This window comes from Lissotriton helveticus, chromosome 4_1, assembly GCF_964261635.1.
Source record: "Lissotriton helveticus chromosome 4_1, aLisHel1.1, whole genome shotgun sequence".
NCBI lineage: Eukaryota > Metazoa > Chordata > Amphibia > Caudata > Salamandridae > Lissotriton > Lissotriton helveticus.
In genome coordinates this window covers 1,564,459,683-1,564,477,770 of record NC_136063.1, presented here as the reverse complement: position 1 = coordinate 1,564,477,770, position 18,088 = coordinate 1,564,459,683, and the positions used below count along the sequence as shown (strand labels likewise).

The 18,088-nt window shown below is 40.6% G+C and overlaps 1 protein-coding gene across 1 annotated transcript in view; it reads left to right on the top strand.

Moving 5' to 3' along the window:
* The window catches only part of PKD1L1 (polycystin 1 like 1, transient receptor potential channel interacting), a 1,793,388-nt gene that overhangs the window by 1,743,590 nt on the left and 31,710 nt on the right, over window positions 1-18,088 (top strand). The window contains exon 63 of the mRNA XM_078688182.1: window positions 12,315-12,488. Within this exon, the coding sequence (XP_078544308.1) occupies window positions 12,315-12,488 (174 nt within the window). The remainder of the gene's footprint in view (window positions 1-12,314; window positions 12,489-18,088) is intronic.

Here is an 18,088-nt window from a genome sequence, read left to right as displayed (position 1 = left end):
CCGCAAACTGTAAAAATAGGCAATTTCACATCCCAAACCTTCTCTCTGCCATGTGGAGTACCCCAGGGATCCTCGCTAAGTCCGACACTATTTAACATCTATGTGTCGGACCTGGCGAGGGTCATAAAATCCTGCGGAATCTCCCTTACGACCTATGCCGACGACACCCAACTGGTGCTGTCGATATACAACGATGGAATCTCGGTGGCAGCCAATTTCCAAACGGGAATGAAGGCAATAAGCTCCTGGATGTCATCCAACTGTCTTAAACTCAATTCCGATAAGACAGAAGTGATGACATTCGGGAGACTCCAACCCACCTGGTCCCCACAATGGTGGCCCCACCAGATGGGACAACCCCCCGAACCTGTAACGAAGGTACGTAACCTGGGCGTTATCTTCGATAACAAGCTGTCATTTCAGCAACACGCCAACGCTGTGGTTTCTTCGTCCTTCCACACACTAAAAAAGATAAAAAAATTAATTCCATACCTTCCTCCACATGCAGGCAAAACACTAGTCAGTACCTTGGTTTTCTCAAAAACCGACTACTGCAACGCGCTGTTTCTCAACGCACAACAGAAGGTCCTGAATAAGCTGCAAACTGTGCAGAACGCAGCAGCCAGGACACTCTTATCCATCCCTAAATTTGCATCGGTCTCCCCCTACATCCGGCAGCTACATTGGCTGCCAGTAAGGAGCCGTATCAAATTTAAAGCGTTATGCATAGCATATAAGGCTATCCATGATCACGGACCCCTTTTCCTTAGAAGAGCCTTCCAACCTCTCGAACACACAAGAGCCCTGCGGTCATCCTCAGCACACCTACTCATGGTCCCTCGTACAAGAAGGGCCAACTGGGGTGACAAACGCTTCTCAGTGGCAACTGCCAAATTGTGGAACACTCTTCCTATACACATCAAGTGTGCTCCTACCCTCCTAAACTTCAGAAAAAAACTGAAGACATGGCTGTTCCCTGCCTAAACCTCCCATACTGCCCCCGAGAGTTTTGCAACTACAGCGCCGAGACACCTACGGGTATTTGCGCGCTCTAAAAATCGCCAAATAAATAAATAAATAAATAAACAATAAGGAATATATGAAAGCTAACGAAAGTTTGTTCAAACTCCTGTCAAAATGGTGTAGGGAGGGCCTTATCTCTGGAGAAGAGTTTAAATTCATGCACAACGAGTTTCCAGTCTTACTGGTATTTTATTTAATACCAAAAATCCACATAGGTATATCTCCTATACCTGGCAGACCAATAATCTCTGCTCTCAATAGTGTAGGAGAAAATGTTGGACGTTATATCGATTTCTTTTTAGAAGATCATGTGAAGAACTTTCCCAGTTTTGTTCGTGATACAAGCGATTTCCTGCAAAAAATAGATGCAATTGAGTGGCAGGAAGACATGCTTCTGATAACTTTGGACGTGGAGTCCCTTTACACCAGTATATCCCATAGTAATGGCCTTAATGCTGCCAGCCATTTTTGGGCCAAAGATCAGCACAATATTATGAACATAACAAAGTGGTATTGAGCCTAATGGATTGGTGTCTTAATAATAACTATTTTGCATTTGGCAAAGATGTGTGGAGACAATTGAGGGGTGTAACGATGGGGGCCTGTTTCTCCTCCAGCTATGCGTGCTTGCACGTAGGCTGGTGGGAGGAGCAGGTCCTCAACATTACGCACAAAATTTGGATGAATGAGAAAGTGATCAAATATTTGTGGTATATTGACGATATTTTAATTGTGTGGCAAGGGGATGAAGAAGAAGCAATCTCCTTTATCAAGGAAATCAACAACAACTCCCTGAATTTAAGATTTACATCACACATTAGTGAAACACATGTTGAGTTTCTAGATGTTAAAGTATATATTGATGATTCCTGTAAATTGCAAACCAGACTTTTTAGAAAACCTACCGCAGGCAACACTACTCTGCACGCCTCCAGTCTCCACCCTAAGCACACAATAAATAGTATTCCCTTTGGAGAAATTCTGCGTCTCAAAAGAATATGTAGCTCTGCTGAAGATTTTGATAAATGTGTCAGGGAATTGCTGGACCGACTTCAAGATCGAGGATATTCTAATATTACATTCGATCAGGCTTTGGCTAAAGCTAATACTAGAACTCGTGCGAGTCTCTTCCCAGACCCATTAGCAAACGATAATATTGAAGAACAAAACCAGTCGGCAGATACTAATACATGTCCTAGATTCATTACAGCTTTCAGTGACCAAGAAAATATCATCAGAAAGATCATCAATAAAAATTGGCCTATTGTTCTTACAGACAATGTCTTAGGAGCTATCTTACCACCTAAACCGACTGTAACTTTCCGCAGAGCACGCAACATGGGAGCAATTCTGGACCAACCAAGTCCAGAATTAAAACAGAAACCTAACTGGCTAGCACCAGCAGCCGGGTTCCGCAAATGCTCGAGTTGTCGCGCCTGCAAGTTCGGCGTAAATAAGACCCACTACTGTACCCCATTTAGCTTAGAAGAGATTCCCATTGTAGGCAACCACACCTGCAAAACGGAATTCGCTGTGTATGTCCTGACGTGTAGCTGTGGTAAGCCCTCAGATTGCGCTTGCAGCAGTGAATTCGTGCTCAAGGCAGCACCACCTGCATTGGAGCTGCTCTTGTCTTCGTTCCGTCTTTGCAAGCCCCTTCTCAAGAGCCTGCACAAACTCTCCGTAAGGTGGGCCTCGCTTCCGACTGGGAAAACAGCCGATATCCATCAAAGTCTAAACAGGAAGCCCCAAATTGAAGCGAAGCCACACGAAGTTCAGATCAGCTGTCAAGGAGCGAGCAGTGAAATGGATGCAAACAATCTGAGGGCTTACAGGGCTTTACTTTACTCCACTTGGTGAATACTTGGTTCATATTGCAAGGACTGTTGAGTGGCCCCACTGTGGGAAGATGGCCAGCATACTACAAGGCACAGAAGGCTTTGCGATTTAGCCACGCCCACTGTGGCAGGTGCCAGTGATTATATGAGCAGACGCGGCTAAAAACTGCTCTTCCAGCCCTTCGTGAACAATGCCTCTGAAGAAAGGATTATTTCCTGAAACTCGTCAGGCTTTACATGTTCAAAGATTGCTCTGAAAGCTGTCAAGGAGCGAGCAGTGAAATGGATGCAAATAAACGTGCTGATCTGAACTTCGTGTGGCTTTGCTTCAATTTGGGGCTTCCTGTTTAGACTTTGATGGATATCGGCTGTTTGACCAGTCGAGAAGTGAGGCCCACCTTACGAAGGGTTCGTGCAGGCTCTGAGAAGGGGCTTGCAAAGACGGATTGAAGACAAGAGCAGCTCCAATGCAGATGGTGCTGCCTTGAGCACGAATTCACTGCTGCAAAGCGCAATCTGAGGGCAACCAGCGCTTTACTTTACTCCACTTGGTGAATACTTGGTTCAAATTGCAAGGACTGTTGAGTGGCCCCACTGTGGGAAGAGGGCCAGCGTACTACAAGGCACAGAAGGCTTTGCGATTTAGCCACGCCCACTGTGGCAGGTGCCAGTGATTATATGAGCAGACGCGGCCAAAAACTGCTCTTCCAGCCCTTCGTGAACAATGCCTCTGAAGAAAGGATTATTTCCTGAAACTCGTCAGGCTTTACATGTTCAAAGATTGCTCTGAAAGCTGTCAAGGAGCGAGCAGTGAAATGGATGCAAATAAACGTGCTGATCTGAACTTCGTGTGGCTTTGCTTCAATTTGGGGCTTCCTATTTAGACTTTGATGGATATCGGCTGTTTGCCCAGTCGAGAAGTGAGGCCCACCTTACGAAGGGTTCGGGCAGGCTCTGAGAAGGGGCTTGCAAAGACGGAACGAAGACAAGAGCAGCTCCAATGCAGATGGTGCTGCCTTGAGCATGAATTCACTGCTGCAAAGCGCAAACTGAGGGCAACCAGCGCTTTACTTTACTCCACTTGGTGAATACTTGGTTCAAATTGCAAGGACTGTTGAGTGGCCCCACTGTGGGAAGAGGGCCAGCGTACTACAAGGCACAGAAGGCTTTGCGATTTAGCCACGCCCACTGTGGCAGGTGCCAGTGATTATATGAGCAGACGCGGCCAAAAACTGCTCTTCCAGCCCTACGTGAACAATGCCTCTGAGGAAAGGATTATTTCCTAAAAACACGTCAGGCTTTACATGTTCAAAGATTGCTCTCAAAGCTGTCAAGGAGCGAGCAGTGAAATGGATGCAAATAAACGTGCTGATCTGAACTTCGTGTGGCTTTGCTTCAATTTGGGGCTTCCTGTTTAGACTTTGATATATATATATATATATATATATATATATATATATATATATATATATATACGCAGAGAGAAAACTTGACAAGGTCATCCGTACAATCCAAACATTGGAAGTAGAGCTAGCAAAGTTCCCAACTACAGAGGAAAATAGCGAACAAATTGAAACCATGGAAAAGAAAGTAAATAAACATGAATCGGAGGTGGAAAGAAGAAAAGCACATAAATTCACCAGGGATAGATTGGACTACGCCAACGGGCGTGTTTACACATTTGCCCGTAAATATGACACACTGAGAAGTAGGGTGGTAATGGACAAATGTGCAGGAACAAACACGACGGCAACAACAATAGACAATGTCGACAGCTCAGAAATCAGCTCAGCTGATGAAGAGACGAGCTCAACGCCGTTGGATTTTCGCGGGGAGATGCAGTTAGCGCAAATGATAACGCGACAAAGAGGATGAGGGAGAAGCTACGTGTGGGGGAGAGGACAACCAAAACTACCAGAAGGAGCAGAAGAAGTAAAAGCAAAGAGAGGAAAAGGAAAACAAAAGTAATGCTCAAAAAAAGCGGAGCGAAACTTGATAACAACCTGGTCATTAATATTTCAGACAGACCTTTGACAGAACCTCAATTGAAGCTACTAAATAGGGGGTTGTCTTTCTGCCCAAACAAAGAGATGGACATTGCAAATGCCCGAATAGACCTCTATAAATTCTGCAGAAAAATCAAACTAAAAAAGTACTTCCTAGAAAAGAAATCGACAAGAGAAAATCCGCAAAAAGAAAGCACAGATCCAACAACAATCACCCGAATAGATCTCACAGCTTTTAAAGCTTTGACCACCATGGGAAATGATGAAACATCATGTGCAGTAGATGATCAAAATTCAGTAACATCAGACATTGAATTCTGCAACGAAAGGGGAATAACCACGAACAAGGGAGGAGAGAGTGGTCTTAAGAAGCAATCTAGGTTTTGTCCACAATTACAACCCGGAAATAAAATTGACTTATTCCAGGAGATCATGGTAGAGGAGCTATCAAAAATCGCAGCAGGATTGGCTGGTAACAAACATCAAAATAAAAATCGAAATAAGAACATCAAAGAAAAAAGAAAAAATTGGAACCTCACACCAGAGGAATATCAAGCGATAACCGAATTGAAGAAAGACCCATCAATAATAATCAAAGCCTCAGACAAGGGGGGCAACATCGTGGTCCAAAATGTTGCAGACTATGTAGAAGAAGCAAAGCGACAACTAGAAAACATAGATCACTATGAACTCTTGAAAGACAACCCCACTGAACGATGTACAGAGGAATATCATACTCTACTGACCGGCTGGAAAGAGAGAGGCTTGATAGACTTTGATGAATACATCTACTTAAAAACTGATAACCCAATAACGGCCACCATTTACTTTCTGCCGAAAGTGCATAAGTCTATCAACAAACCACCCGGCAGGCCCATTGTGAGCTCAATTGGGTCATTGTTGGAGACCACATCAAGATTCATAGATATCTTCCTAATGAATTATGTGACCGCACTACCTTCGTATCTACGTGATACCATGGATTTCCTGAACAAATTAGACAATATAACTTGGAATATGGGATATCTAATGGCAGCAATAGATGTCACATCACTATATACATCCATAAAACATCAGGATGGAATAAATGCTGTTCAGGAATTCCTCAATCAAAGGTCGGAGAACTTTCTGGAACACTCCGCAATGTTGATTGAAATGCTGACATACTGTTTGAGCCATAATGTCTTTCTCTTTCAAAGCAATCTATACCTACAGAAGCAGGGGACCGCAATGGGGACATCTTTTGCCCCAACATATGCAAACCTATTGATGGCTGTGTGGGAAACTGGGATTTTGTTGGAAGAAAAAAAAAAACTAACAAAGATAAGGACTTGGTGTCGATTTATCGACGACCTCTTCATCATTTGGGACGGTAATCAAACTGAATTACAGAACTTCATTGAATCCCTCGAGATAAACAACTATAATCTGCACTTCACATCAACAATCAGCAATACGAATATCATATTTCTAGATGTGGAAGTGGGTGTAAGAAATAACAAATTATGCACCAAGATACATCGGAAACCGACATCCTGCAACAGCATCCTTCACGCCAATAGTGGTCATCCTCCTCAATTAAAATGGAGCATACCATATGGCGAAATGTTGAGGGCGAAAAGAAACTGCTCAGAAGAAGAGGATGTAACAGCAGAAATTGAGAGGATGTTCGGACGATTCTTAGAAAGAGGGTATCCGATGGAGGTATTACTGACAGCAAAATCCCGAATGAATATGAAGAAAAGATCGGATCTTCTAATCCCAGTGGGACAACAAGAACATAGATTGCCGGATGTTGGAACCAGAGATGTGCAAAAGGAAAACCCGGAAAACAAAACCCGCATCATCCTGGATTTCAACAATCAGAGTCAGATACTAAAGGGTGTCTTCAAGAGAAACTGGGAAATCCTTTTGTTGGATGAAACGTTATGTGAACATTTAACACCTTACCCCAGTATCACCTATAGAAAAACATCTTCTCTAAGGGACATCCTAACCCAAAGTCATCTGGATCTCAAACAACAAAAAGACATAAAAAAAAACACAGTGGCTAAACACTCCAGGATTTTGGAAGTGTGTGAAATGTAAGGCTTGTGAACATGCTCAAAACATCAAAGAGTATACATTACAAAATGGAAAGACTGAAAAGATCATGGATCACATCACCTGTGAGTCGAAACATGTAATCTATAGACTCAAGTGTCCATGTGAAAAATACTATGTGGGGAGCACAATTAACAAACTGAAGTTGCGTATCCTCCAACATCTACGGGCCATCAAAAACAAGGATGCAAACTATCCTATGGCGAAACATTTTAATGAATATCACCAAGGAGACTGTACCCAATTAACATACTCTGGGATTAAACTGGTAAAAATGTCTGAAAGAGGGGGAGATCTAACCTTGAAATTGCGAAGAATGGAAAGCCGTATGATCCTTGGAATGGGCACAGAACATCCACATGGGCACAATTTGGATGGCGAATTACATGTACACCTCTAAAAAATTCTAACAAACTGGAGAATGTAAATACAATGAAATGAACATCAATCAGAATCTGAATATTAATCCCGATGTAAATAAGATGCCAATACTGGAATGCAAGTAAAATCCTCTCAAATTGTGAAAATTAATTCTATCATCAGAAAAACAGCACCACATGTACATAAGGAAAGAAAGAGAAAAAAAGAAAAATAGAAAAACAAGGAGAAGGATTTACAAAGGAGGTTGAAAGAAATGAACTAAAACTGTAAATAAAGGGAAAATGAATGAAAATATGAAAAATAATTGGGACTCTGATATGAACTGCCAAGGAATATGACACATGTACTTTACAAACATAATTCCTTGAAATGAGCAAAAGTAGAACATAGAAAATTTATAAAAATCAAAATGAAAGTTTAAATCATGTTCTGGAACAAGTTACCTTTTGCTCTGTTCTCCTTTCTGCTCTGCCCCATTTCTATCCTCCCTTTCCCTTTCTTATCAAGAAATGCACAGTTCCTTATAAACAACTTTACGTTTTCATCCTTTGTCTTCCTCCTCAAAACCTCTTTACTCTACCTTATGAATTGAATTGGCACTTTATTAATGTGATAACATGCACATAGAAAAGAGAAAAAAATGTACTTTACATGTATAGCAAAACAAGAAAATGATTTAAAGTCATGTAAAAGAATGGCGATTAATTGGTGCCAAAATTTGTGAATGAAGTCGGCAGTCTAGTTGTTTTTAATCATGGAAATGAATGATGGTTTGAGCACTGAGCACTTTAAAAAAACGTTCTAGACAGCCAGGACTCTATGGTCCAGTTGAAGACTGATTGCAGTCGAAACGCGTAGGCCGTCCATTTTGCACTTTTTTACACATGGTGTGTATTTAAAATAAACTAAAATAAATTACCCTACTGTTGTGGTGCCGTGACTTCCGTTGTATAAACTGAGAACGTGAAGATTCAAGGACATGTATATATATATATATATATATATATATATATATATATATATATATATATATATATATATATATATATATATTCTCGCTCTCTTTGCACCTGACAGAAAATCACTCTCTGGCGGGTTTTTTAATGTGGCAGTACACTCTACAAATTATTATAGCTCACCTTCTACATTTTGAAAGAGAAATAAGCACTCACGGGTGACGTTTACTCAGGGTCTTTATTCAAGTCAAACAAACTCATTTCGGCGACCTGCCTTCCTCGGTGTTTGTCGACACACCGGGAAGCCGCCATGATTTTAAATGTTCTCAATGTGTGTCACAATAGAAAAGGGACCAAAAACATTCTCAACACCAGATGCGCCATTTTAAAGTGGGCAATTCTATCATTGATCAGCATTGCTCACTAATTGTTTCATTATAATTTCTCGGAGAAAACACTTGTATTCATAGAATATTGTTTCAATTCATTTCAACAATATTACTCAAAATGCCTACAATACGCAGTTTATGATTAAGAGTGACAAATATTGTTAATGGTTCACCGTGTATTGGTCTACACCACTTTCATTCACAGTGTACCTAGACCGAATGCATTCCGGTTTCCTAGCGCACTGGGAACATCCCACTTTGGGTATTTGACACTTCAACCGCTGATATATAGTGAATTTACCTAATATCCTCCAGATTAGTTTATCCTACCGTGGATTGGCTTAGGTCCCTCTCAGTCTAACAGTGGACACACATTGCTTCATTTTGGCATGTTAAATTCATTACATTAACATCTATTTTTCGGTTCCTCATTCACAAATTCAAAAAATTCAAAATTCAAAGGTCAAAATTATTGCTAAACCAATCATAGTGCATATGTTATACATCTTGAAAAAACTTCTTATTTTATCAGTAAAATTCTGCTCATCTTCAGACTGTGTTTTACCCTGATCATGGAAAAAACACAAAGGTTAAACCTTAGGTATGTTGTGTAGTTCCATAGGCCCGTGGCACAAAATACCTCCATTCTACTTGTTCACTGTTGGCATCCTTTCTAAACAATGATTTTTAACACACATTTGCTTGCACACCCATTTGAGATAATTTTCTCAGAAATAAATGTGCTTACACTTCTTTGTAGGCATAATATCAGGCTCTGTATCATTCTGTGCAGGGACTAAGTTCACTACACAAAATGTTGTTGTTTTTGTCCTTAGGCAACAGCTCCACAATGGTAGAATAAACAATGACAGCCAGACTAGGACTCCAGCATAGAGAGAATGGGTGAAGTTTATTAGAAAAACCCTACCCAGCCTTTGTTTAGATGGAGGAACATTTCCATGGGATTGTGGGGTCACCCCATGGCAGAATTCCAGCCCAGCTGAATCCCGTAACCATCCCGAGAAGGACTAACTCTGGGCGTAGTTTGCGTAGTAGTGCTATGCGTAGCTACGCTAAGTGCACTTCGCACTACACACGCTACACGTAGCTACGCAAACTGCGTAGAGCGGTAGGGAAAATGCTGTTCGCACTGATTGCACAGTGCCGGATGCATGTCCGCATTGTGCAATCATTGCAAACTGCATCTTGCATAGTGCAAGCAGTCGTTTTCTGCCGCTCGAGTAGATTTTTACTCGAACTGCAGCTTTCTCAATGTGGACTGTTCGTTTCTCATCGCGAGCGGTCGCGAGCATACGCGACCACTCACAATGAGAAACCTAACCTCCCCTCGTTGAGAATCTCATTGGGAGGTTTATTTTCCACGCTCCCGATCGGCAACTTGATGTTGCTGATCGCAAACGAGGAAAAAGTCTCACCGGGATGTTGATTTTGCCTCGCTCGCGGTCGCCAACTTGACGCTGAGGACTGCGAGCAAGCAAAAAATGCCCGCTATGCTACGTGTTTTTGCACTGTGCTACGTGCAATTTGCGTAGTGCGTAGTAGCGCAAGCTACGCACGCCCCTCGAGCGTAGCGTAATACTACGCCCATGGCTAAGAAGGGCAGCGGCCTGCTCTACACCAAGACAGACTCACAGATGACTTATACCCTCAGGCAAAGGGGGCGTTAGACCACTCTAAGGTATTCTGGCAGACTCGCACATCCTATGCTTTATAGAATAGGCAAAGCTAGGTCGGAGCACAATTATATGTATTCATATAATCAACACAATTGCACAATAGTTGAACTGTTCATTCTCTTCACCATTCTTGTAACGCTGGTAACATTATTCTGCTCCACTCTTTTAATCATTGCAGAACAAGTAATTTATGCAAGAATCCAATTGTTTGAATAAATGTTTGAAATGCCAATTCATGTACTTTGGGCATGCCTGAGTTACTAATGAGGTGGTGAGATCAGTTCCACTTTTTCCTTCGGGATCAGAGTTGTCATGTTGTGATGTTTCAGACACTATCCGGTACCTTGTAATGTTTAGGGGTCCAGATGACGCACTGTGAGCTGATAAGGATTAGATCAGCATATTCTGATGCTGTGCATGGACTCAGTTCCGTATGTTGTTTTGGGCTTATGTTTCCAACCGCACTGTCTTACTGAAATAGTAAGTGTCGTACAATCGTTATAATTAGAAAAACATTATTTATTCTTTCTATGCCAACCAAACTTAAAGTACCCAAGCTTTAGAAATTCTAGAGCTATAGTTATACCTTATATTTATAATTTATGTGTTTCCTTCAAATGTCTATAACTCGCGCACCTCCATGCACAGTGTAGTGAACTCGGTAGCCACACTAAATTAACTATAACTCTCTACTCTATCTTGCACTGAGTTCTGACAAATGATGTGTTTTGTGATATTATAATTGTTATAAATGGAATAGTTTCAGTAATGTAATATGAAAGAGTATACGAAGTGCTTGGAGAAGGCGCAAGTTCTCATTCAATTTAGTGTGGCTACTGAGTTTACTTAGTGAAATCTGTAAGTTATAAGTGATAAAACACTTAGTTATATGTTAGTAGCCACAGTATAACATGGTAACTGTGTGGTATACTGCGGTACATGCAGATTGCAAGGCAAAATATCATTGGTTAATGGCTGCGTTTACAAAAGTTAAAGGACTTTAGGCTGTGTTCTGGTTTAGGGCCTTGGACATAGATAAGTAGTAGGCTTTATTGTTCTTCTCTACTTACTTCCATGTTTTAAAGTAAAAGGTAGAGAAATGTATTAATATTTTTCTATGTATTTTTTTAAATATTTAAGCAGTGCCACGCTAGTACCTAGAAACAAAGCAGTAGTTTACAGAAAAATAAAAAAAATGTAAAACAGCAAAAACACCCTTCAGGGCACTATATTTGAAAAATAAAGTGTAGTATAGTGCAACTTGTTTATTTTTTTTTTGCAATGTAATATTTAAAAAAAAGATTATGAGTAACACAGAACCTCCTATGTCGAACCGCAGTATTGCATTAAATTAAGTTAAAAAAAATGTAAATATGTAAAACATTGAAACTAAACTGTAGCACACTATCTTTGTGAAAATAGTGTAAATCAGAGCCTTTGTAACTTATTTACATATTTAATTTTTTTAACAAGTACTTCCTAGGTAAAATATTTGTCCCTACCACTTCATGATGAGCTAGCAGAACACATGGGACAACATGGTTGTCATTAATGTTTCTCATCCCTTTGTTCCTACGGTTTACACAGTTGGGTCATGTTGTTCATTGCCTTTATTGTTTTTTTAGACAACCCATGTTGGTTCTGTCACATCTCAGGTTGCTTATAAAGTTTACATAATGTAGGTAATCGCCCATCAAAATTGAAGTGTGCATTACATGTAGCACGAGCGGTTCGTAAATGTATTTGATTTTCCTTTCCCAGTACACCAAATGTGAATAAAATATATGAAAATCTGTCATATTGCAAAAGTTAAGAACAAGCATTTGTTTGTATTCCCTCATCTGTGCAACAGAGCAACATTACCTGTTGTGTAAAATGCTGAGCTAATGCAATGTTTTAAAATGCCTTTATATTTCATTAGCATTTCTACCTCGATGAATTTGAAAATTTGATAGATGAGCTTCTCTTTCGACTGAACGCCTTCTCCAATAGTCTTCACCACTCCCTGCCTGCAAAACCGTACCATTACACCGAGGCGGAGGAGGAGAATCCTTCACCATCCTGCTCGGATTACTCCTGCAGACAAGAGTCAGAGGTTGGTGAAATTGCCTATCCCTACATTGTTATTCTTATGATCCTGAAAATGGTATTGACGGATCTGTGACATCTAAGCATTGGATAAAGAAACCAGGAGGTGATACAGCTGCGGTATCTGCCAAGTTGGTGAAAGTAATGGTTTATTCTGAGTATCTGCAGGCTAGGAGCATCTCACACTTTATTTCTCTGTGCCTCAACCTTGCAGTGAATTACCATGTTTACTAGTCTAGCCTGTATCCCCTGCCACATCACAATTATAGAGCAATATCCGGGTGGCATAAATTGGGGGGTAGCAATTACTATCCTAGTGTTGCTGCATGCACCCACTATTTAAAACTATGCAGCTCCTGTAATTTAAACCATCTCACTAAGAATTGTTTTAAAAATATTCCTGTTCCTTAGGTTGTGTGACTTTATTTGTGCATGTTCTCAAGTCACCTTTTACTATCATGCTGCAACTGCAAAATTAAAAAGTAATTGTTTACAAAAATCTATAGTTGTCAGTCGTAGGGGTCACTTTGTGAGTGATGCCACATTCTTTGATAACCGTAGTAGGTTAAATGGCATTTCTGGTGAAATTACACCATTGCAGTGAATAGTAGTTATAGCTATGGTTCAGCTAGATCAGTTATGGTTTATAATTGTTCGATGCACATGTAACAATAATGTATTAGTATTGTATTTTACTGAACGTTCCTAATAGACCGTATTACAGGCACTATTGAACAGCAGCTTTTATCTACGAATCTAAAAATGTTACTGGTGTCAACTTTCAAAGTATGGACATGGCTGTAGAGAACGGGGGCTAATGGAGTCAAATAGATTTTATTGTGAGATATGCTAGATAAGTTAGGAGTATTTCCTTGTAGGGGTGCGTACGGATGACACACCTTATTGGAGGACTGTCAAATTGCATGAGATTTTTCTACTAATCCTTTACAAGTCACTCTTTTAATTATGTTTTTATAACTTCAAAATAGGACTCTTGCCAGTTAGTGTCACGCGGCTATACAGGATGATTGGGTATAAATACAACTACTAATAGTGTATGCTATTCAGCAGTTAATTTAAGTGCACTACTCTTTAGCATCTTGGTCCGAGCTGTTGCGAGGTCAGTGCAAGGTTAGTCAGAGGGAACATGGAAACACTCCATGGTGTTCTGTGATGCAATGGTGTGCTTTCAGGGCTTGATGGAGTGAAAGATTCATCTCCTTTGCAGCCATGAAAGCAGGCAGGAGGAAGCAGCACATTGTGTTTTATCAAGCACATACATGATTTGGTGCTTCCAGAAATAATGCCATTCACAGAAAATTAAGTGAGCGAGACAAGGTAATTTTATGTTTTTTCCTGAAAATGCAAACACAATGTGACTTTGTTATACAAGGCAGCAGCAACAAAGACTGGTTTAGGGTTAGCCTGCATGCATTTTTTTGTTTACGGGTGTTAGGTGTGCAATTTGTTTCTTCCAGTTTTGTGTGATTGGATTAATTGTGCAGGGGTTAGGGGCATGTTTTCAGATACTATATCATTACTTTATACACCATCAGGGAGTATTACACACCTTTTTGATCCTTTGGCAGTGTTTATTCTGCCACTGATACGTTAAATGGGTGGTTCTAAGAAAAGTTTTTTATTTGTGTGTTATCACATTTTGCCATAGACACAGAATGGGCAAAACCCTTTGACACATGCAATACCTTTGCTCACAAGTCCGTATTGAGAGCAGCTAAACTGCATAACTCCCCAGACTTTAAACATTCAATATAAGGTATAATGACAGGTACCTGTGAAATGTGTGTTGTCACCATATGCATGGGACAGTGGTGAAAGCATGGCACACAACTCTCAGCACACCAAAGCAGCATGACAACAAAAAAGTGTCCCATTGTCATGGTGAGCTAATTCTGGCTTTTTAGCCAACTGAACTTTATTGTTGCAGTGACACCATATTTAGAGTGCTAACAGAAAAAAATCAAGTCCCAGATTACAATGTGATGTTGGTTAAAAAACTCAGGACTGACTTAGTGTGACATTTTACATGGGGGACTCAAGCAGCTATGAATTTCCACACATTAAAAGCAGTGCCACTTTTATGTAGTAAGGCAAAGAGACCAAGCAATGACAATCATGCTGAAAGTATCTGATTTCAGACATTTCAGAAAGTAGGTCTCCAAATGTATCTAGTGTAACACAAAATATTTATAAGTTTCAGAAGGTACTATGCTGTTGACAGTGTTGACCTCCCATACAATATCATAATGTTTAATAAGGAGTAGATGAATAAAACCCCAAACTGTGTCAAAATATAGTTGAATATAATGCAACCTTCCTTTTTTAATCCACAAATAATCATAATAACCAGATCAAGTGAGCAGAACTCGCAGAGGTGCACTATGCGGAATTCAACGGAGTTGCATAAAACCTCCATGGAATTCTGCGGCGTTCCGCAAGCAGACGGAGTTGCTTCACTCGCCCACCCGTAATTTTGTCCTCTCTGGTTTAAACAAATACATTACAGTTTTGATGTGCCCAACTTATCAGGAGAGCCAGTGCAACAATCAGCTACAAATATATCCTGAAAGGCACTTGTAAGAAAGGTTTGCTTTAAGTGTAAAAAGAACACCGTCATAACGGTCAAAATGGTGATGAACGCAGTGCCCCGATATAACAGTTACAGTAAACACCGTGGACCACCTTTTAAAATGAAAGACAGCCCTCTTTGCCATCTGGAGAAACAAAGTTACGGTCTGCCTCGGGGTGGGTAACTGTAGGGAACTGTAGTGTACCCAGGTTGGTTTTACAGCCAAGTACCTCATGGTACCTCCTTCCATGATTACCTCCAACGACTCCATCCTGGTGTAGCTTCGGACCGGGACCTGCACCTGCACTCACTACGCCATGCTAGGTGGCCCACTTTGGTACCGTCCGCAGCAACAGTGAACTAAGGTCACTCATTGCATCTCTGCTAATCACGCCTCGCTCTGGCATGATAACAAATAAACGAACAAGACCCTCTTGGAACAGAACACAGATATTTAAAAATGGCGCAGGTAAAGCAACTGTACCGCAAATCGTCGTAGTAGGTTAATCTAGGAGTACAAATCACGTAGTTACAATTAAGTATTCATGATATTTTTTAATATGTTATATTGTCTCCAGTTTCAGATAAGTAGACAAGAAATTAAAAAGCTATAACAGCAATACAATCGGAGACTCCAGTGCAATTAAGTATATACAATACCTGACGAATACTGACGAATAATGACGAATACCTAATGCCTTATACTACCTCATATCTTTGTTTTATAAGTGTTTACTGTAAAGCGCTCTGATACCCTTGTGGGTCACGTTCGCGCTATATAAAACCTTATAAATAAATAAATAAATAAATACAAAATCTATCAGTTCAAGAGTTCCACTCAATAAGACGCCATACTGTCAACTCTCAGCACACAAAAGCCTTTTCCAGTTCTTTTTTAATCAAATGCCATAAAAGACTGAGACTGAGGTTTGCAATGGGATGCCCAATGTGCCCCACCTTTTCGTCCCTGATGCAATTTTGTTTTATGATCCTAGATGAGGCTTTGCTCAAGTTTGACCAATAAGATGCTGCATTGCAGCGTGGTGTGAAAACGCATCACCCATAAGCAGGTCCGATATTTGAATAGACAATACCTCCCCTTGCTTACGCTTTTTGAGAAAATAATTCATTAATTGGATTGCATCGACCTCATCAGGCACTAGGACCCGGAATGACATCGACATTACAGTTGCGGGTGCCGGTAAACTCCGCTATGCAGCGTAGACCGAGTTTTTGCCAAACTAAGCCCTCCAAGCTGAATGCAGAGTGACAAAAACTCTGTGAACTCTGCCGGCGGAGCAGAGTTTACCGTCCACTCTTAGTTTTGAGATGTAAGAGATAGGGTGTCTGAGAAATTCTGTGTGAGTGAAATACCCAGACTTCTATTATGACACAGTCCATTTGAAACTCTTCCAGGGGAAAGACAATGTACATTAAATTAAATATGGGTATTATCACAATCTCTACAAAAAAGTAACGTTTTGTAAACACTGGAAAAGGACAGTTTTTGTCTATTTCTGGGTTTTGGGGGGAGAGAGTTGAATATACACAGAAAAATACTAATTTCAAAATGTATGGAAAACTCCACTGAAATACAGAAAATCAAAATATTGAAAACAGGAGAGCCTACTTGTCTCCCAGCTCCTCCTGAGCATTGATAGTGACCTCTGGCAGTGATAGCTTGGACCTTCAAAAAGAAGTGAAAAAAGATCATCCTCCTGTTGATCTGTTCTGATGGTGCATCTTCATCGTAGGATTTATCATGATGCTGCATGATAGAGCAACTTATCTTGGCCTACACATGTCCATTTGGTGCCTAGAAGAGTTACACATCCGACCAAAAAGACATGCCTAAACTGATGTGTGGATTGAACAAAAACTTTACTCTGTCAGGTAGAAAAACTCATTTCAGCCTGCAATATTGCTAGCAAATAGCGATTTATTCATTCAATTTGAAAATAATTTTTTACAAAAAGTTTTTCATTTTATATACAATACTACACCATTATTTCATACAAAGGCTCATTCAGCTAATCATCCATATCACACTCATACAAGACCAAACATACATATGTACAAAAACCAAGGAATGACAAGGAAAAGTTAAAGAATTACCAAGGGGAAAAAAGGGGGAAACAAAGGTTGCTCAAAACATAGGCATCTGTAATATACCATATATGTATATATACACCAAGAAATTAATCATAATCAGCTTCAACGATGGAACACAACGTATATACTCAAATTAACACCTACAGATTGTTACTTTTTAGATTTCTGATTTTAGAGAGAGCAACACTTTGTACAAGGGCCTACGCGTTTCGAGTCCTATAAAGTGAGGGGACTCTCATCAGGGCCAAAGGAAAGATCTGGAAGAAAAAGATATATATCTCCATGTAAAAATTTTTTAAGACCTTTAAGGAAATATTAGAGCAAAAACCAATTTCCTCTAACAGCTTACCCCACTGGTCTGCAAGGCCACTTAAAGGGTGTAGAAAGTATGGGCGCAGCTGGTGGTGCTCTGTTTATGGAATGGCGGGGTCACACTGAAAGGTAGGTAGCAAGCCTTAGCCTCCAGTGTTCTCACTGTACCAAAATGTAGTGAGAAATATCTACAAGGAATAGTTCTTACCTCGCTCAATTAAAGTGGTTTCCCGGGGTCAAATGCGGAGTCGTTCTCCCCTTAATCGTCGAACAGGTGACTCAGACGAAGTCAGGGCAGGTGGCCTAGGAAGAAACCCAGGGAAGGGTCAGGGGCAGTGTCTTAGCAACTGACACCCACCCAAAGGCATACTGTCGCCCAACAATCATGACAACATGGCCCGCTAGTTGGGCATTCAAAAAACGGTCGGTAAAAATCACCTGTATTAGGACAGCACCCGGGCTCTGTTGAAGGGCGTCCCCACCGTATTTTTGAAGAGTTGTACTGATTCTGTACTTGACTCCTGTAACAGAGTCCAGGGCATTAGTATTTGCAATTGCCGCGAAACACTTATGGAAAATCAGGCATTAGTCTC